General features: G+C 40.6%; 1 protein-coding gene across 1 annotated transcript in view; it reads right to left on the minus strand.

Moving 5' to 3' along the window:
* The window catches only part of ppil2 (peptidylprolyl isomerase (cyclophilin)-like 2), a 369843-nt gene that overhangs the window by 9892 nt on the left and 337908 nt on the right, over positions 1-22043 (minus strand). The window contains exons 17-18 of the mRNA XM_072587119.1: positions 3083-3155; positions 146-208 (exon numbers count right to left, since the gene is read on the minus strand). Of these exons, the coding sequence (XP_072443220.1) occupies positions 146-208; positions 3083-3155 (136 nt within the window). The remainder of the gene's footprint in view (positions 1-145; positions 209-3082; positions 3156-22043) is intronic.

Genomic DNA, 22043 nt, shown 5'->3' on the forward strand with positions numbered 1-22043 from the left:
GGCTCTTAACTCTAGTTGCCCTATGGCTCATACAGGTTCAAATAATGTGCTCATTTTACTTGAATTATCACCATTAAGTTTAGGCTGTGGCAGAGTTAAAGGAGATGATGTCTGAACAAATGATTATATCTTGCCAAGCACTTACCAAAACATCTGCTTCTTCAAAAGGATCCACAAACACTGCTGTCCTCTCAATTTTGATCTCTTCCTATAGGTGGAGAGAAAAAACAAAGCTCAACTGTTGGGAACGTGGATGCTAAATGAACTTTGCCACAGTTTGAAACACAGAGTTTCTGGGAATTAGCATAAATACACAAAGACCAGTATTCAGCCAGGAGACCCCGACCAAAATTCTTGGCTATCTATGATTTCAGCGGTTAGTCAAAGCAAGGTGCAAATGCTAGCTGATAAAATATTTCAATTACATCTACTTATTAAGTTTCAGAACCAACAATTCAATTTTCATTTCTTTCACCAAAAGTAATGTTCTATTTGGGGCTGAGATGTGATTCATGAATTTAATGTTGGATCGCAGCTTAGAATATTTTGGGCAAAGCATGAGACAGTTTAGAATTGAAGGACTTACATGCCATGCATGTTTATTTTGAATTTAGTTTTAAAAATTAATAATGTAAGTTTTTTCACTTAAGTACCGAGTACAATGATGTACACAGAAAACTATGCAAGTTTTCTTTCATCTTATGAACTGATTGGGATCTTGACAGATATTCCACCTTAATCCAAATCCTTAAGGGATTCAGTCTGTTATGAAAAGCATGGACTACCTTCAAACGTCTGTGACACTTACGGAGTATTGACAGATGGATGGATGGGCAATATCACAAAATGCATTGGCAATGACACTAGATCAAAACACTCTTTTTGGCAAGTAATTAAGGCGAGGTACACAAGTATAATACTCCATTAACGGTAAGTTGTCCCAATATACTTAACATAATAATATAGAAATAAGCTGCATTCACAAAGGCTTAGTTTTAAATTTATTTATATTTTACTTCAGTTTGCAATCCTCGGAAGTGAATTCTGATAGACAGAGAGCTCCAGACATATGACTTCTGTTTCTGATTGTACAAATGTGAAGTGCCTTAGAACATTTTTCAACATGAAAGGCACTACAGAATGGCATCTTGTTGCTACTGGTGGCCTCAGGACAAAGATGCTTATATTCAGGGGACAATCAGATTTTCAGTTTCACCAACATCTCATTAGACCATGGCATTAAAATAGGCAGAAGAATTGACCCTCAGTAATGAGTGCTGCTCACGTGAGCACAGTGAAAGGCCAGGACATCTGTAGGCACATTAACTACGGATGAGGTTATCCTTTCACACAATGGCATCAACACAGCATCGCTGCATGATACAAGAAAAGAAGAGTGAATAATTTAAAAATCATGATGTGATAGAAATTTTACGAGGAAAAACTTGGAACTCATTCTAGCAATAGCTACGTCAACTGGAAGATAGCATATTAACTGCTAGCTGGACATTATGATATGATAGAAAAGGGGAGAACAGAAACATGGGCTGGATTTTTCTCTTGGAAATGGGAAACAGGAGGTAAATATGTTTTTCTGTCAGAAACTCATCTTTGGTGGAAAACAGATGGAATTTCCAAAACAGATGTTTTTGACCAATAAAAACCACTGAGAACAGGAATGTGGGTGCACTGCATATCCCAAGGAAAACTATCACTGAGGCTACTGGCTGTCCTGATAGAGTTTGTGCCAAAGCCTGCCACTGTATCACAGGAAAGCTAGAAGCCACAGGGCATCAAGAGATCTGGTACTGAGGAGATAGAGGAGAGGGGTCTTCTTCCTGGAGGAGGATGACAGGAACACCTCTCTGCTCAGCATCAGCTGCCTCTACCTCCAATCCCTCTCACATGTCCCTGTCTGTTCCTCCCTCTGTCCATTCCTGATAAATTGAATCCTCTGTCCTTCCAGGTTCACAGCTCTTTAGGGCCATGTAGTGAAAAGTGCAGCAGAACACCAAGCCTATTGTCAGGGGGAGTACTGCATGGCACTGATCTATGTACTGAACTCAGTGCATTCTGAGTTTGGGATGCTCCATCAGTTATGAATATAGCATATTGATAAAGAGGCAAGAACTGGAAGTTGGATAGTTTATCAAAATTTCAGTTTTATGTCAACTTTCAGTTGATGTTCACACAGAAATAAGAAAAGAGAAGTGAAAAGTCTTCATGTGTGCTCATATTTAACTGAATGTCTGTTAACTGCATCTTTTCTTGTAACTTCGTTTCTTCTTAACTGTAATCAATGTGTGTACCAGTGTACAGCTGCCTGAGAGATACCACAGACGTGTGCAGCTAATAAAGGCAGATGTCTCTAACTTTCTGCCCAGTGATTCACATCTTCCTTTGCCACTCAATCTCAGTCACCTAAAGGTCTCTTTACCTTTACTTACAGATCCTGTTCTCAAGATAATTCCTTTGTGCCTCTTGTATCTCTCTTCACCTTCCTAGCATCCAGTGCTACTTGTCCTACACTGGCCTCATCTCCACTGGCTTTGATTTACAAGGGTGCTGCACCAATGCCATCTGCAGGCTTCAAGGCCTCATGCTCAGGTGGAGTCTATTCATGCACACACCCCTGATGCCCAGATCATTCCAGAAGGGTAATGATCATTGAACTGGTAAAGTCCTTAATCTGCCTCCATTCCTGCAAATGAGCTTTTGTAACTTTACCTTCAGAGAGTTAAACACAAACTTTAGAAAGCATCCTTACTGACCTTCATAAACTTCTCTTTATCTATGACTAGCCCCTTGTGGTGCCTTTTCTTTCATTCAGCCAATCTGACAAATTGCTAGCTTCATCTGGGATTATTAGAAATCTTTTAAGAGATGGGCTTTTAATCTCCCCGATCCCTGTGATGGTAGGTGCAGGGCAGTTCTGAAGGCAATGTTCTCTCCCTCCCTTGCCAAGATTGGGGAGTGCTGAAACAGAAGCGAGATTTCCAGGTCCACAACCTGCTTCTGCTCCAGCGTGGGGGAAATCCAGTTTGTGCTCTCAAAGATCATGCTGTCTTTAGACTAGGCTTACCTTTGGCAGGTCGGTCTTTACATCACTCTCCACATTCTCCATAGCTGTCAAGGTCTCAAAACCACCAACGACTCTGAAATTTAAACAGAAAGAAAATTACAGCTATTTTATAACTGCTGCACAATTCACATCCCCAATTCATATGTAGTTAAGAAGAAACGAAGTTACAAGATACAGTTAACAGACATTCAGTTAAATATGAGCACACATGAAGACTTTTCACTTCTCTTTTCTTATTTCTGTGTGAACATCAACTGAAAGTTGACATAAAACTGAAATTTTGATAAACTATCCAACTTCCAGTTCTTGCCTCTTGTGTCCATTGTGGAGACAATATGTTCAATGGTGGGGTCATGGTCCGGGCGAGATAGAAAGTGGTGTGGGAGACTTGCCTCTGCAGTTTACAAGTCATTACCGCAGACATATCTTCCAGTGAAGCATCAATTTACCTGCATCCATCTCAATTTAGTCCACTGTATTCGTTGCGCCCTATGTGATCTCTACTTTGGGGAGTTGAAACACAGACTGGGCTGCGGCGTTGCACAACACTTATGTTCTGTCTGCAAAGATGACTCTGACCTCCTTGTTGCCTTCCATTTCAACATGCCACCATGTCCCCTGGCCAACATCTCTGCCTTGGGTTTGCTGCAGTGGTCCAGTGAAATCCAGTACAAGCTAGATGTGCAGCATCTCATTTTCCTCTTGGGGACATGATGCAGCCTTCAGGACTCTGTATCAAATTCAATAATTGTAGGGCCTGAGCACCTTCGCCCAACCCCTACACACCAGACATTGTCTTCACATGGGCTGCTACCTATTAGCAGCTGTTGATTCCTCCAGGCTGATCTTACCCATTCCTTTGTCTGCCCAACTATTGTTTTCTCTCTCTTTCTCTCTCTCTCACTCTGTGCCTCATCCACCTATCGTTAGCTCTGTTAGCTAAGCTTCTTAGGGCTAAAGGAATCAAAGAAAAGAGTGTTATGAAGGTGTAGGTGTATACTGTACCTTTAAGAGAGAGTGGAAGCTGGCACGGACCTAGAGAGGCACAGAGTGTGCTGAAATGTTTTAAAATGTACCATTTGGTTGTGAAACAAATAGTTGAAGCTGTGTTGCCATGGTACACAACAAATTTGAATTTGGCCAATCAATTAAAATTATGCCCCAAGATACCAAAATTCAGTCAAATTTGAATTTTAATGTTTTGATGACATCCAATGAGACGGTCCAATGTTTTGGGGTATATAAAATCGGACATTTTGAACAGTTAGCCAGAGTGACAAACAGCACCAAAAAACACAGATGGCTTGCAGAATCGCTCTCTGAAAGGTACCTTTTCATATCAAAGTTGTGAAGCAAAAGACTGAAGAAAGACCCAGGAAAGTACAGACAAAGACACCAAGGGAACAGCAACAACCGGCTGTTTTTGAAATTTGATTCTTTTCGTCAAATTTAATCGGGGGGTTTTATCAGATCAGTATATTGTTGTAGAGTGGGAGGTAGATAAATTAATCAGTCAAAGTAGGATTCCTGTGTAGATAGTTGTTAATGTTCCTGTGTTTCTTGGGGTTAAAGAATAAATTGTTAAAATTTTTTCTTTACATAGAGGGACTTCTGTAGTTCTTGGTCACTCATTCTTTAGCAGATTACAACGGGAGGTGAGCTCTTCTTTGGATCTGGTTCAAATTCGCAAAAGGGTTTACCCCGTGTTGTAACAACCAGGAAAAAGCTGGAACATGGTCCTGGTTAAATGATCAACCATAATTATATTGAATGGTGGAGCAGACTCGAAGGGCTCAATGGCCTACCCTGCTCCTTCTTTTTCGATGTTTCTAGGATAGCAACAATGGCACTTATTGCCCATCTCTAATTGCCATGAGGTGTAGTGACGTCCTGCTGCAGTCTGGAGGATAATACCTCCACAATGCTACTGCAAAGCAAGATCTAGGATTTTAATTCTGTGTCTGTGAAGGAAAGGCATATGAACCAACATCCTTGTTTGTGACTTAAAGGAGCATCCACTGCTACCCGTGTAACTCTAAATCTTGGAAGTTTGAGAGGGGCTGTCAAAGAAGCTTCAACAGTGCATCATGTAAATAGTAGACATTGCAGTTATGGTGGCATGAGTTGTATTAATTACTGAAGTCAGTGTTTAGGGTGTTGCATAGAGTTTTGTTTGATTAGACTATTTCTAGACTACATGGTGGGTCAGTGGTTAGCATTGCTGCCTCACAGTGCCATGGACCAGAGTTTGATTCCCACCTCAGGTAACTGTCTGTGTGGAGTTTACACATTCTGCCTGTGTCTGCATGGGTTTCCTCCAGGTCCTCCGGTTTCCTCCCACAATCCAAAGATGTGCAGGTCAGGTGAACTGGCAATGCTAAATTGCCCATAGGTGTTAGGTGTGTTCGTCAGGGGTAAATGTATGGTAGAGGACTGAGTCTGGGTGGGTTACTCTTGGGAGAGTCGGTGTGGACTTGTTGGACCAAAGGGTCTGTTTCCTTACTGTAGGGAATCCAATCTAATCTTCTGGGTATGGCTGCAACTGTCTCTACCCAGGAAAGTTGAGAATACTTCAGATTTCGGCCGAGTGTGTGTTGAATTGTCAAGGCGTGAGCCAATTCTTTCTGACCTGCATGGCATCACAGCGTTTATGTGGCTAATCAGGTTGACTTTCTGGTCTAAGGAGCTGTTCCACCAAATCTAAACTTGGCCCAAGTGGTAGAGTTTAAGAGGTAATGAATCAGATTTTCCAAGAAGTGGCTAACTCATGCAGATTACCATTGCACTCCCTTTTCATGCAATGAACGAGCTCTGTATTTCTGACAGGAGATTCTGCTCAGGGTTCCTTCAGAAATGTGAAGCTGTACTTCCATTCTAATAGATCCCTCATCACATAGAATGGTCAGGAAAGGCAAACTCAGAGATAATATATTTAGTTTCTTCATCTAAACCACTCTGACATATTGTGAAAAGGTGGGCTCCAAGCATGTCCAAGCAAATCAAAAGATGTGCAGGTTAGGTGGATTGGCCAGGCTAAATTGCCCATAATATCCAGGGAAATGCAGGAACAGAGTGGGGGTGGGGCGGGGCTGGGGGTTGGGTCTGGATAGGATGTTCTTCAGAGGGGCTGCGAGGACCCAATGGCCAAATGACCTGTTTCCACACTGTTGGGATTCTATGATTCACTGATCCCTGCAGTACTTCACTAGTTACTGCCTGCCACTCCGAAAAAGACCTGTTTATTCTCCACTTCTGTTTCCTGTCAGACAGCCAATATCTCTATCCATGTCAGAGAATTAAAAAAAATCAATTTCCTTTATAATCTTTCAACAGAGCCAACTATCACTGCTTTACTAGGTGGTTTCATAACAAATAGTAACACTTCAATAAATGTTTCAGATGTTCGGAAAGAATACTTAAGGTAGCTTTCAAAGGTGCAATTTTGTTTGTTCATTAGGCACAAAGACTACTTTGCATAAAGAGTTGACATACTTTCAAAGATGCCTGATATGAATTAAAGATGAAGGTCATAAATAAATAAAAGATGTAACATCTGTTGAGACTGCACTAACCATTCTACTGCAGGCACTAAATTTCATCGCCAATACTGACAGCTTTGCTTCTCTAGGTGCTGGAGGACCTGGCCACAATCTAATCTGTAGATACATGTTCTAAATTAGATTGCGGGTTTTTGAAGAATAAATTCTTTGATTGGTTTGATATTATTTGGTATTCCCTAAATCATATCCCATTCCACAACCAAGGAAACAAACTACACCCTCCAAAGTCTTCAACTAATTACCAATGGTGTAAGAGCATGAGTTAGAGATGTACACTGCAGGTAACTGCCTGACTTCTAATAGTCATTTCTTTTCAGTTGCCTGGTGAGTTAAATATAATGTAAAATTAGCTGTAGTGCTACCTAGTTTATAATTCCTTGAAAGTGGAATCTCAGGTAGATAGAATACCGAAGAAGGTATTTAGTACGTTTTCCTTTATCGGTCAGAGCATTGAGTATGGGAGTTGGGAGGTCTTGTGCAGGACATTGGTTAGGCCACTTTTGGAATAATGTGTGCAATTCTGGTCTTTCTCCTATAGGAAGGCTGTTGTGAAACTTGAAAGGGTTCAGAAAAGATTTACAAGCATGTTGCCAGGATTGGAGGGTTTGAACTACAGGGAGAGGCTGAATAGATTGAGGTTGTTTTCCCTGAAGCATCAGAGACTGACTGAGGCGTGACCTTATAGAGGTTTATAAAATCATGAGGGCATGGATAGGATAAATAGACAAAGTCATTTCTCAGTCCAGAACTAAAGGGCATAGGTTTAGGGTGAGGGCAAAGGTGTAAAAAGAAACCTAAGGGTCAACTTCTTCATGCAAAGGCTCATGTGTGTATGGAATGAGCTGCCAGAGGAAGTGATGGAGGCTGGTACAATTACAACATTTAAAAGGCAACTGGATGGGTATGTGAATAGGAAGGGTTTAGAGGGATAGAGACCAAGTGCTGGCAAATGGGACTAGATTAATTTCAGATATCTGGTCGGCATGGACGAGTCGGAGTGAAGAGTCTGTTTCTGTGCTTTGGTTGTCCTCTATCCTCCCTTCTAATAATCCTTAGTCTTTTATATCATTGTCCCAAGCACTTTCTTTCCCTTCCTTTACTTTGTTTTCTGTACCTAATTAGAAACTAAATTAACCAGTCGAGCATACAGTTCCAGGTTTATTGATTTAAAGGACTTACTGTTACTTGTGCGGTTTATACAGGGCCCAGATTCTCTGTAGATGGTGCTGCACTGCACGAGCTATCCAAGTATTCTACGATGCACTGCAAAATATCCTTGTTTAGCTTTTGATGGTAAATCTCTTTGTTGTGCAGCCTTTGATCTATATTGTAATACTTCGCATTCCAGAATTGTTTTGACTGGCTGAAGAGGTTAGAGAGGAATTTCCAGAGCAGTTGTTCCCTTATTGGGACTGGCATGAATTTACCCAATTGCCTTCTAAGGTAATTCAAACTTCCAGAAGCCTCCATTGTTCTCACTAAATGAGTATGCTAATATTTTGTATTCCAATTGATCTACTGGACTGATTTTGATTGCTTGAGGTGCCTGCATGTTATCTCGTCTCCTGGCTCCTAGTTTCGTTTTGGGTTTTTCTTACCTCTCCCAGAAGATTACATGGCTTCAATTTTACCATCCACCAATAGGACCCCTCAGAGGAGAAACATGCCAGAGAGCTCCTCTCCAACCACCTTCAACAAACAAACCCAGAAAAGCAAATCTCACAGGATGATAAAGAGCACTAAATGGATCAAATTACATTTAGCATCTTCGTTCATTGGGAAAATGGAAAATGTTGGACATTTCTGGAGGTTTGAAGAAATGTAATTTTTCATATACTGGATTGGGCAAACTCAAGCAAGCAGCACATCTCTTTTTGCTTGTCTTCTCAGATAGGAATTACCTGCTTGATAATGATCAGGAATGTGATTTGCAGAAATACTACCATGAAGTTATTAAAACTGAATGCAATTTAAACCAGTGCAGTTTAACACTAAAGACCCTAAAAACTTTACTAGCTACAGGTTTAAGATAGAGCGACACACAAATAAAAAATGCTCCACAATTCAAAACAAACCATAGCAAGCTCCCAGTGTGGATCACTCTAAATTTGTTCCATTCTTTCTGCTTTTAAAAGGGTCAGCTGCAGACAGTCTGCTGAGAAGAGACTGGGTACAGAAAAGAAGCGATGACATGGATTAAGGGATGGAGGTATAGCAGATGATGTCACAGCAAGATAAATCTGACATTAAATATCATTGTTATTGTTGTCTCAACCTTAAAGCGTAAAACAGAAATGCAGCATGTTGTAAGAACATAAGGATTGGAGTGGATGTCTCCATGAGCTTGTGTCATCATTCAACAAAATCATGGCTGATCATCTGTCTGAACTCCATTTTCCCAACTACTTCCCACATCCCAAGAAACCAAAAATCAAGAGTATCCCAACCTTTAACTGACTCAACAATGAAGCATCCACAATTTTCCAGGGTAGCGAACTCCAAAGCTTTACAACACTGAAGATATTTCTCAGCTCAGTACTAAATGATTGGTCCTTATCCTGAGACTGTGGCCACTGTTTCAGGTTCCCCAGTAACCTCCATGTCTACCCTGTCAAGTGCCTCCAAAATATTGAATGTTTCAATGAGATCACATCTTATTCTTTAGAACACCAAAGAAAATGGGGTCAATGTACAGAGCCTCATGTCATCTCTGACACCCCATTAACTGTGTACTGATATTACCTATAAGAACATGATAATTAATGAGGCCTCTTCTGGAGTTCTGTGGCCAATTCTGGTCTCTTTGTTTTAGGAAGGATATTATTAAGCTGGCGAGGGCTCAGAAGAGATTTACCAGGATGTTGCCAGGAATGGAGGGTTTGAGTTATAAGGCCAAGCTGGGTAGGCTAGGATTTTTTGCACTGGAGTGTAGATCGAGAGGTGACCTTATACAGATAAATAAAATTATGAGGGGTATAGATAAAATGAATGGTAGGTGCGTTTTCCCTCAGTGGTGGGGGGGGCAACATTTCAACATTTCAAGACTAGGGGACATATTTTTAAGGTGAAAGGAAAAAGATTTTAAAAAGACACAAGCGGCAATTTTTGTTTTACACAGAGAATGGTTTGTGTGTGGAATGAACTTCCAGAAGAAGTCACAGTGTTTAAAAGACATTTGGCTAAGTACATGAATAAGAAATGTTTGGAGGGAACTAGTTTAATTTGCGATTATAAGTCAGCACGGACTGGTTGGACTGAAAGGGCTGTTTCCGTGCTGTATGACTCTATAAAGTTCAAGGCTACAACATCTTTCGGTTTAAAAGCACCGATCATGGGAGTGATGTAAACATTTTGCATAGCTGACTACACAATCACTTTAGACTTCTTTTAGTTTGCAATTACCTCAAATACCTAAGCTGTCCCAAATGTTGAATAGTTAGAACTAGCATCACTGCAATATGAGGAAACAATGCTCCAAGTCCCAGTGCTTTAACATGATGCTCTCAATCAACACCGGTGACAACAGTTTCACTAGGCATTTGGATATTGTTGGAGGGTCTTTTACTGTTTGTATATTTTTTCCTCTTCACATAGTAATGTGACCTCAGTTTAGAAGGAATGCCTGGTCATTACAAAGACACACATAGGTTTTAAATTTTATGTTGAGAATGTAGTACTGGAAAAACACAGCAGGTCAGAGAGCACCCAAGGAGCAGGAGAATCGATGTTTCGGGCATAAGCTCCTCATCAGGAATGAGACTTCTGGGTCGGGTTGAGAGATAAATGGAAGGGGGTGGGGTTTGGGGATAGGTAGCTGAAAAAGCGATAGGTGGATGAAGGTGAGCGAGGAGGTGATAGGTCAGAGGGGACAGTGATGGACAGGTCTGAAGGGTGGTGCCGAGTTGGAGGTTTGGGACTGGGATAGTATTAGGGGGAGGTGGGTGTGAGGGGGGGGTGGGGGTGGGGGGGGGGGCGATGAGGAAGCTGTTGAAATCCACATTTATCCTGTGTGGTGCAGGGTCCCAAGGTGAATTATGAGGCGTTCCTCCTCCAGGCATCGGGTGGTAATGGTTTGGCAGTGGAGGAGGGCTAGGACCTGCATGTCCTTGACGGAGTAGGAGAGGGAGTTGAAGTGATAAGCCATGAGGCGGTGGGGTTGGTGGGTGCGGGTATCCCAGAGATATTCTTTGAAACGAACAACAAAAAGGCGTCCTGACTCCCCAATGTAGAGGAGACCACACCGGTTGCAACGGATGCGGTAGATGACACTGGTAAAGGTGCAGGTAAATTTCTGACTGATGTGGAAGGATCTCTTGGGGCCTTGGACAGAGGTGAGGGGAGTGGGTGGGCACAGGTTTACGCTTCCTGCAGTGGCAGGGAAAGGTGCCAGGAGTGGGGTGTGAGCTGGTTGGGGGTGTGGACCTGACAAGGGTGTCGCGGAGGAAATGGTATTTTCGGAGCACTGATAGGGGTAGGGAGGGAAATATATCTCTGGTGGTGGGGTCTATTTGGAGATGGCAGAAGTGGCGAGGATGATGCATTGTATGTGGAGGTTGGTGGGGTGGAAGGTGAGGAACGGGGTGGGGGGGGTTCTGTCCTTGTTACATTTGGATGGGTGGTGTTCAAGGGCGGTGGTGGATGAAGTGGAGAAGATGCGCTGGAGGGCATCGTCAACCACGTGGGAAGGGAAGGGAAGTTGTGATCGTCTTAAATTTTATGCCTTACACATATCTGGTCACAGCCTACTTTGTCCTATTCAGAATGAACTTGATCATTTGTTGGTATTCTGTCTCTCTGGTTGAGAATACTATACCCATGTTAAAATTCCATGAAATGATTTAATCTAATAATGGTGTGAAAGTCTGGTGAAATTCTTATGAAATGCTGGAAGTCACAGATTTTGTTCTCAAGTCCAAGGTGTGAAGCACCGAGTATGCTGCACAGCAACAGTCTGAATTAATCCTCGTGGAGAGGCAGTAACCAACAGAAACAAAAATCCCACTTATTGATAACTGAAGGAAAACGTGATTAATAATTTCAGCAGAAGAAAATACAGTGCTAAGGGGATGGTGAAATGATTTTAGATTGTTTTGGAAAAGAGCCAGTATGAATTTAATAATCTCAATTGTCCTTTCCTGATTAAATTCCCTACAGTGTGGAAACAGGCCCTTCGGCCCAACAAGTCCACACTGATCCTCCGAACAATAGCCCACCCAGACCTATTCCCCTTTCCCACATCTACCCCTGACTAATGCACCTAACATTATGGGCAATTTACCATGGCCAATTCACCTAACCTGTTCATCTTTTGGATTGTGGGAGGAAACCCACACAGACACAGGGAGAATGTGCAAACTCCACACAGACAGTTGTCCGAGCCAGGAATCGAACCCGGGTGCCTGGCGCTCTGAGGCAGCAGTGCTAACCACTGAGCTAACGTGCCGTGTGAACTTTGCTTTTCAAAGCATAAATAATCCTGCACCCTTCAGTGATGTTGACAACCTGCCACTGCTCTTCACATTCTTACTTGTCCTCACTAATCATCCATACAGATGCATTTGCTTGCAGGAACAGGTGATATTTGGAGTGGGAACACCACCTTGTTTTCTACTGCTGAGCTCAATGACTATTTGGACAGCTCTTGTACAGGACTTGAATAGGTATGCTTGGCTGTATGGTCTCCTTCTATAATGCTAGATTCATTATGATTTGGGTATAGCACCAGCAGGACTATTCTCAACTATCATCTTAAAGGAACCCTTCCAGTCGTGTTGAAAGTGCTTTCTGGTGACCATGAAAAGGTAAGAGAAACATTACACTGATGCAGACAAATACTGACATGGTTCAATAATGCACGTGGCTGGAAAAAACAATTTGATTGGGTGAGAGTTTTACTCAATTGATAAGTGTTAGTGAATCTAAAGGTCGTTTACGTTTGACAGAATTCAAAGTCAGCACGCCATAGTGGAAAAATCTCTCACAATGAAACCATCACTCTCATCAAGGTTACGTTTGCAGTGATTTTCAATTGTCAAATTACTTTACAAAAGTAAGGGTCACCCAAGGATCAACATGGGGACACTTGAAGTACCTGTTTGCATGTAGAATTCTTTAAATTTCATGACTGGTATGAAACATGCAGCAGACTCACTGAAACTTTCCAATGCAGTAGATTTGTAGTTTTTAATTAAACAAAAACAACTTTGATTTTTAAACCAGGGGCCCAATTTAACTTTTCATCCAAAAGACAGTACCTCCAAACAAAGGTGCAAGGCTAGCCAACACCTTACAGAGTGCAGCACTCAGTCACCTTTGTAAAGCAGGTATGTTTATCAGTGAAGATTAGACAGCTTAGTAAATTAATCACTCAGCTGTCAGTGCCTCTGGATAACTGAAAATAAACTGCACAACATTTTGTTAAATGACTGATGAGCAAAATATTGTCCACAGGACAGGGCCTTTCATAGCACCCTAACTGGAGTTGCAATGTCATATGGCAATTTGTGTCCAGCATATTTCGCTCGAGTCTGCAGCAGAACTCTTTATCATAGTTAGAGCAGCTATATGAAAGGCAAGAGTTTATATCACTGACACTTAATATTCGGTTCATCCTTTAATGTCGAGCGACTCAGTGAGTGAGGGAGGGGAGGGTGCAATGGAAGAGAAATAACTGCGAGCATCATGAATACATCCGTACGTACCCTCAGCAAGTCTGTGGTGGTGGATCTGGTATAAAGCATCACACTCTCGACTAAAGATTTCTGAAGTCTGGCTGGGTCAGAATATTATGGCTTCACGTTTTATACCAGGGTCATGAGCGCATAATCTGATACTTCAGTACATTACAGAAAGCATATTTGTGACATCTGTCATTAAATCTCCCAATTGGTCATAAACGATAATCTTGGAGTTTCTCTGATGTTCTGGCCAATATTTACCCCTCAGCCACAATCTCTAAAACAGATGATATGGACATTATTACATTGTACAAAGCAAGATTCCACATTTGGCAAACTGGCTTTCACATTTCCTATCTTATCACAATATCTGCATTTCAAAAGACTGCATTGGTTGTCAAGCACTTGGAAACTTCCTGAGGTTATGAAAGATGGTGTTTAAATGCAAACATTTATATCTGATGGGATCCCTCTTGGGCATAAGCCAACCTAACCAGCCACACGTACTAGACTCTGTCAAGGAGAATATAATATTTAGAATGTAACAGTATTGTAATTTATTTGGAGAGATTTCCATTTAACTCAGCTGAACTCAGACTTCACATTCACTTAATGGTAAGCCTCCTGAATAAAGGGAAGACAGACATTTGTATCTCTGTGCCATTGAAGAAATCTGGTGTCAGCTTTATGGATCAACTATAGCTCCCTTTCGGCAAACACCATGTTTAAATAGCAACATGGGTGACATCATTACACAAGGTTAAACCTCAAAAGGACAAATCTACAGTTATTCATTCAGCAGTCTTGTGCCGCTGTGCTGTAATACCATGACAGGGAAGGTAACAACGGGGTGAGTGTGTCAGAGTGTGAGAGTGCTTGTGAGAAAGTGAATGTGCGTGTGTGTGTGTGTGTATGTGCATGAGAGAGAATGAGAGAGAGAGAGAGAGAGAGAGAGAGCATGAGAACTGACCTACATTCAATGCACAGTTGCCTTTACACACCAGCTTGGGTATTATACCAATCTGTTTAATATTCAAAGAAAGAAGGTGAGATAATTCAATGGGGTGTTTGACCAAATTAAGAAAAAGATATTCAATAATAATAAGTAAAGGATTTTTAAAAAATACATACAGAATTGAATATTAACACATTCTCAACAGTTTGAGCCACACTAACATTTTATATCCACGTTTTAACAATTTAAAGTTGCACCGCGGAAGGACAATTTATTTCCTTTTGCTGATTCATTACTAATTCCTCCAGTTTTGTTAGGCAGTATCTTTAAACAGAATGTTGCAAGAAATTAAAATCCAGGATCAGATATCCTAAAATTAAGACTTCATAAGATTCAGATCCTAACTCTGCACTGGCCCAGTTATATTCATCAACTCAGACTCCAATGGTTCCAGATTTAATTCTTGTTCTGTATTGAATTTGTTACCTCAAATGGGAGAGTTGCAATTGTATTTTGTGTCTTCAAGGTGGGGAAAAAAGTCCAGGGTTGCTGCTCCTAAGCTGCTCTGACATTACCGAAAGATGCAATTTAAAATTTGCAATCCTCTGTTTAAGTAGCTTGCAGCACTCACCTTTGATACTGCCAGCACTCAACTGGATGATGTGACAAACTTCTGAAACTATTGTGGAGAGAATGTAGTGACTTTGTCCCTCCCATTGTAGAAAAACCAAAAGTTCTTTCCAGTCTCTGTCCCAATAGTGGAATTAACAGTCAAGAAAATCAAAGGACGATAAGAAATTGGAGCTGCTCTGTCATTCAATAAGATCATGGCCAACTTGATTAAAGCCTCAACTTCACCTTCCTGCCTGTCCCTTATAGCCTTTGGCTCCCTTGTAGTTCAAAGAAATCTGTCTAATCAGCCTTGAATCTAATCAATGAGCCAGTCTTCTCTGTTCACTGAGGATGAGAACCCCAAAGATGAATGACCCTCAGAGAAAACAATTTTCATCTCCCTCTTAAAATTAGCCCCTCTAGCCACTGTTCTTTTTGATTCTTCCATGGCAGGAAGCATCTTCTCAACATTTACCCAGTCAAGCCCACTATGAATCTTTCTGTTTCAAAATGATTACCTCTCACTCTTCTAAACTACAAAGAATTTCGGCCCAATCTGCTTAACCTTTCCTCAGAGGACAACCAGGAATTCATTCGCCACAGGATTATTGCTAATGTAGTTTGCCCAGTCAATATGCAGACATAATGATTACTCTAGCACCCTCCTTAAATTGAATACCCTTGGAACATTCACTTCCCAGCCAGGGTCACCCTGAAGGTGCATAATTTAGTGGTCACCCTTGCTAAAACTACCTGACATTTTCAGATTTTATTTATTGAATTTACATTTTATAGCTGCTATGGTAGAATTTAAACTGTTGCATCTAGTGCACTAGCCTGGACCTCTAAATTACTACACCAGCAACATTACCATAATGCCATCACCTTCCCAACACCATAAACTCTTAACTTGTATAGTAATCTTTTCCATGGCACTTTATTGAATGCTTTTTGGACATCTACTTACATGACATCCACCAGTCACCCTTTATCCATGTTGCTTGCTACAACCACAAAAGAGATAAATGGATTTGTCAAACCAATATTCCTTCCACCATGTTCAGTCTGCCTGATTGTATTATGATTTTCTAAATATCATGTTCGTTCATAACAGATTCAAGCTTTACCCCCTATAACATACATTAGACTAAATAGCTTATAGTTTCCTGTTTTCTGCCCCCTTCTTTCCTTGAGCACAAAATAATACATTTGTGGTGCCCAATTCACTGAGATTACAACCAATGCACCCATTGTATTGACACCCATTTCCCTTAACACTCTAGGTCAAAGAGACTGGTCAGCCTCACTGACTGCTTTTTCTCTTTGTAAAAGTAATTCTTTGTATATTTTTTGATCAAATCAGAAAAGTATGTCATGTTTAACTGCTTTACAATTAGAGCTCGCACTGCTGAATTCAGTGAAATTTTCACTAATGACATTGTAATCTCCCTCTTGTCAATAAATTGCAACATTGCTTTTCTCTTACTGAGGAGCATGAAAATATTACAGAATCTCCGTTATTCATGCACTGATACAAGCTGACAAATCTTTTAATGCTACATTTCTGCTGTCGGATAGCGGTCTCTCCGAATGACTGACCGATAAGTCAAAGCTCTATCTCTATTGTTCACGCAGCAGCAGCAGAATGTTTAGGAATTTTATAAATGCTGCAAAATCCTCTGCACCTGTGCACCAGTCAATATCTACTTCCAATAAACTTCAGTAGTATTTGCAATCAGTGTCCACATTTTGATGTCAATATTTATTATTGACAATGGGAGAGCTGCATTTCTTTTGTTAATTTCCTCCTGTCTTTGTTAGAAGGTGCTGATGTCAGCGAGCATGGGATTGCACACAGTCCAAGAGCCATCTCTGTTTCAATCAAGCCAACCACAAGCACATTCCTGCAGATACCGATTGGAATCCTAGCTGGTTGCTCCTTCTCTTACCCAAAGATACCTGCTACTCCAACCTGTGGATGAGTTTGCTTTGTCAGGTGGACATCAAAGAACCCATGCCACATCCTGGGGATATAGGAGCAGAAGTAGTCTGTTCAGCCTCTCAGGCCCTATCATTCAACAAGATCAAAACTCATCGGTTTGCATGCTGAATTCCACATTCCTCTTGACCTGATAATGCCTGATTGCCCCTACCTAACAAGGATCCATTTAATTCTGCTGTAAAAATATCCAATGAGCCTACATCAATTGTCAGAGCGCTTGTATAATTCTCAGAGAAAATATAATTCTCCTCATTTCTGTCTTAAAAGGACAATTCCCAATTTTAAAAGTGTCCCTTAGTAATACATATCCATTCCCACAATAAAACAAATGACCTGGTCATTATCACACTGCTGTTGTAGGACCCTGCTGTACATAAACTGGCTGCCAAGTGTCTTGTGCTACATCAGTGACTACACTTCAAATAAAGCATTTAAGTAGGCATAAGATGCTTTGGAATCTCCTGCAGCTGTGAAAGGTGCTATATAAATGCTTTTCACATGGTCTGCTATACTCAGTAGGGTTAAACTCAGGACTTACTGATCAGCATGACTCTAGTGCGTCAGGCTGTGATAAACTCAGCCATATCAATAGCTTTTTGTAAAGCCCTTTCAACATGATTCATTAATTGTTTTGCATTGGGAGTTAAACATAAATATGTTCAAGGGTAAAGAAAAATCACATTTCTCCAGCTCTGATCATTGTGCACTAATTTTCCTTAAGTCCTCCTATTCTGTGATTGTAGCTCATTGTAAATAACTTCCTTGTGCTAAGTGTGACGTCAAGACATGTAAAATCTTCAAATGAGAAAGGCACATTTCCATTTCTGCAGCAGAAAAGCTATCACTTCTGTCAGTATCTGCTCATAACCAGTTAATATTTTTACCATTACATGCTCTCTCCTTAATCTGCTCTAACAAATGTTCTTTGAAGATAAGGTATCCAAAATTGCCCACTGCAAAGTGGCTTTACTGTAGGATTGAAACACCTAATCTGATTGGCAATGAAGTGCCCCTGAGGTATATCCTGGGACAGAAATAGAATGATTGGCAATCATCTCACATCAACTGGATATTTTCAGTGAATGTTGGCAATCTCATACACATTCTATTCCTTTGCCTCTGGAAGTCTGCTCACAGCAAGCGTTTCAGTCTTCCTCAGCTGAGTGCACTCACACAGCTGAGTTATGTTCCTCAGTTTGCTCCAAACCAACTTTTTTCTTTCATATTTTACACGCCATAACATGTAAACATTTCAAAACAATATCTATATCATTTCAAAACAATATCTTTGCAGTGTGCAATATTCAGGAAAATAAAATGATTAAATGTTATAACAAATGTTGCAATATTCCAGAGATCACATCTTATCCAAAGATCCAAAATATAGTAAAAACAGATTAACAGTGAGGCAGCTATCAGAAACTATGTAAGAAAAAGGTATAATCATAGAGAAGGGTAAAGCATATATTTAATGATTAGCAGACAACACTATTGCTCAACTAGCATCAGGCAACATTCTGCTAATTTGTACAGTGCCTGTAAAATCCACAGTCCCCATATCGAACTTTTGCTGTACTTTTCAAGATTGCAGAAGAACCGACTGTCAAAGATTTACCACAGCATTCAACTTCCATTTCTTGGTTAATTAATATCACTTTAATCTCCTGCCACAAGGCTTGTTGCTTTCAACCAATCTGATGTGTCTAGTAAAGATCTGCACTTCTGGAAAAAAAGGGAGCAGGGAAATTTCTGGGAAATCTAAGATTTCCTCAATAAAATCATAGATTTCACTATGAAATCTTTCTTACTTACCCATGTGGAAATCCAGTTGCTGGTCTTTTGACACACAATCTTTTATCAACTTTCAACTCAGCTAGCTAATCTCTCACCAATTCTACAAATCTTAACCCTTCCATGAATCCAGAATAATGGAAACTTGTCAGCTATTTTGAAAACTCCAGTTACACTGTATTCACTAGACAAGCTTTATCCTTTTACATTTTTGACTCTTGAAAGAATTCTGGAAGAACTTCAAGGATGGTTTGGAACATGTTGGTAGAACGTGCTTGACATTGCCATTCAAGGATGAAGTTAGAACAAATGCTGCTTTGTTTGTATTTGAGGACGTTTCTCACATAATCTGTGTTTAGACAGCGAGTTCAAGATGTAATCCAATCCCAGATCCAAGGCATCTAAACTAACTTGCTAAGCGAATGCATGCAGGATAACAAGCAATCTTACTGAAGGATTCTAATAAATGCCACAAAAGCTAAGCTCAAATAATTTCTAACTGTCCGCCAAATCCAGAGATAAGATGACAGCCTTCAAATTTCTCCTTTGATATCTCATTTCAAGTAGATACTGGAGTGGTTAACATTTTGTTTTTGTCAGGTTTGCATGCAACCAACAGCTGCCTGTGCACTCAATGCCCTGGAAGCATGTTGTCATTCATGTAAAGTTATTAATGCCTGTGACCCTCAATATAGATCCACCCAGACAATTAGCAGGAATTTGTATGTGCAGTATAGATATATCACGGGCTTACAAGCATAGCCCAGATAGTCCTCAATGGCTTAGTGCACAGCTGCAGTGCCAAGTAGTGTGCTCACAAGAAAGGCATGTTGGGGTATGGCATGAGGGGCAGGCAATTTTCTGTAGGGGATGTAGCATCTCAAACAAGAACACTGTGTTATTGCTGTGGTGTGAAGGCATGTCTGAGAAACAATTGCCAACTTCACAGAAGCTGCAGACGCAATCGTAAACTTTTTGTTAGGTTTAAAGTAAAGCCTACAGGTCAATGTTTAGCACTCCATTGTTTTTAATGAGGGGATTGTAAATATTTTTCTTTCTAAACGCAGACCAAGTTTGTCATGGCTTCGATGAGTTGTTGTGTTAATGAGTTTGTCACTCAAATTGGACAAAAGTTCAATGTTGTTCTTTCAATGGACATCTGTTCAGGAAATGTAGGGTGTCAGCCGTAGTAAATTGGCTGCTAACATTTCAGTGCAACCTCAGTTTGTGAAAAGCATTAAATAAATGCAAGTGCTTGTTTTAAATTATTTTTGTAAATACATACACATACTGGAACACATTGTTCTATCATTTGCATGTGATACAATTGTGATCAGAAGTGTAATGACATTATTCCTTTTGCAAATAACAAAAATGTTTGCCAAGATATGCTCAAGGAAGATGGCGCTGTTTGAGGTACCAGTGATAACATCAGCTGAGTATTATGTTCTGTCCAAATGCTTTGCCTTGACTGACAGAATAAACAGAAATTTAACTATTATCCTTTATTTTTGTTGAATGAACATAAGTTCAAACTACTGCTAGACAGGAAGTTCATGCTGGGAATTGTCAAAATCAGAAAAGTGCAGCAAAGACAACAGTGAGCACATAACAGATGTGCCTTGTGCATGGGACTATAAATACACAGGCAATTTTAGCCATAAACATATGGCAATGTGTTGTCTCTGTTTGCACACATCTAGAAGGCAGATTTCTTGTCCAGTTGTTACCATAATAGCTCCAGCAGCAAAGGCTAGAAGACAGTGCAAAGCAAGGTCTAAAATCAATTACAGGATTTGACTGAACTGCTGAATGTGTCCGAATTGTAGGGGTACATGAGCGTATGAAAATGAGCCCTGTAACATTTTTAGTCTTCTGGCTGAATTCTTTGGCAATTAGCCCTGTGAAATATTTTGCTAATTTTAACAGATACAGATTAAATGTTGGTCCACTTGATAGCCCCTAAGAAAAGCATGCTGAGGGGCCTCGGCTTAACACAGGCTGTGTTTTCAGTGCACAAGTCCTACAGCTGAATCTATGCCATTCTGCTTCGGGTATACTGGAACATAGCTGTGTGGTTTTTGCACCAATATGTTTTTATTCACTTGTATTATGTGGGTAATGCTGGCTGGGCCAGCATTCATCATCCTCCGGTGGTGGTGAGCTGCCTTTTTGACCCACTGCAGCCCATGTGCCTTAGGTAGATCCACAATGCTGTTAAGGGAGGGAATTCAAGGATTTTGTCCCAGTGACAATGAAGGAATGGTGGTATATTTCCCAGTAAAGATGGCAAGTGCCTTGGAGGGGAACATGCTGGTGGTGGTGTTTCCATGTATCTGCTGCCTTCTTCCTTCTAGATGGAAGTGGTCATGGTTTTGGAAGATGCTATCTAAGGATGTTTGGTGAATTCCTGCAGTGCATCTTGTACAATGCACACTGCTGCTGCTGAGCATCAGTAATGGAGCAAGTTGATGTGGTGCCAGTCAAGCTGCTGCTCAACATAAATTTACAAGCGGGACAATTCTGTTATCTCAGATTAAACTTGCTTGGCCTTGCAACTGCCTTAACCTGAATCAACTCAGATGTGCTAAATAGTTGACAACAAGTTAAGATCTACAAGGTGCTTATTTGACAGGAAATTGCATTGCAGCTGAAAGCATTTGTTTTCTTCATTTTCCCAGAGTCTGACTTTGTATCATAGAATCACACTGGAAAAATAATATGAACCCAACAGGTTATCAATGGCAACAAAACAAAAAGCGAAGAGGTAGAACTAGCCAAATGCATGGGTGTTCAAGATTACAGCAGAATTTTCTGAATACAGAAATCAGCACCAACATATCATCACCTTGTTTCTGTGCTTAGCAGAGAGCTGGCCTTGTTAAAGAAGGACATCTTAAATATCAATTAACCACCCCAGGGATTCTGACAACAGTTAAACAAATTGTAAAGAAAAATCCCCAAACAAAAGAACTTGCGTTTAGCCTTTCGTGTTCTCAGGATGTTCCAAAGCGCAGGCAAGACGTTACTAAGTAAATTTAAAATGGTTTGTCTCCCATATAGTGCTATGAGGAAGATTTTATTACTGGCACATTCTACCACACCAGCAGGGGCCACTTGTTCTTTTTTCAAACCATGATCAATAGTTCAACAAAATCTGGCAGGAGGAGTAGTAAGGAAATGGCATCCTTTGCTGAATTAAACTGTACAGAAGGTACAACATATGAAATAGGAACACTAACAGACCAGTACACTCCCCGAACCTGCTTTGCCATTTATTAAGATTATGGTTGATCTGTTTCTGTTTTGAATTCCACATCCCAATTTATCTCTAAAAAAACCTTGATTCCCCTCTGAACAAGAA

Source organism: Chiloscyllium punctatum, chromosome 17, assembly GCF_047496795.1.
Source record: "Chiloscyllium punctatum isolate Juve2018m chromosome 17, sChiPun1.3, whole genome shotgun sequence".
In the NCBI taxonomy this organism is placed as follows: Eukaryota; Metazoa; Chordata; class Chondrichthyes; order Orectolobiformes; family Hemiscylliidae; genus Chiloscyllium; species Chiloscyllium punctatum.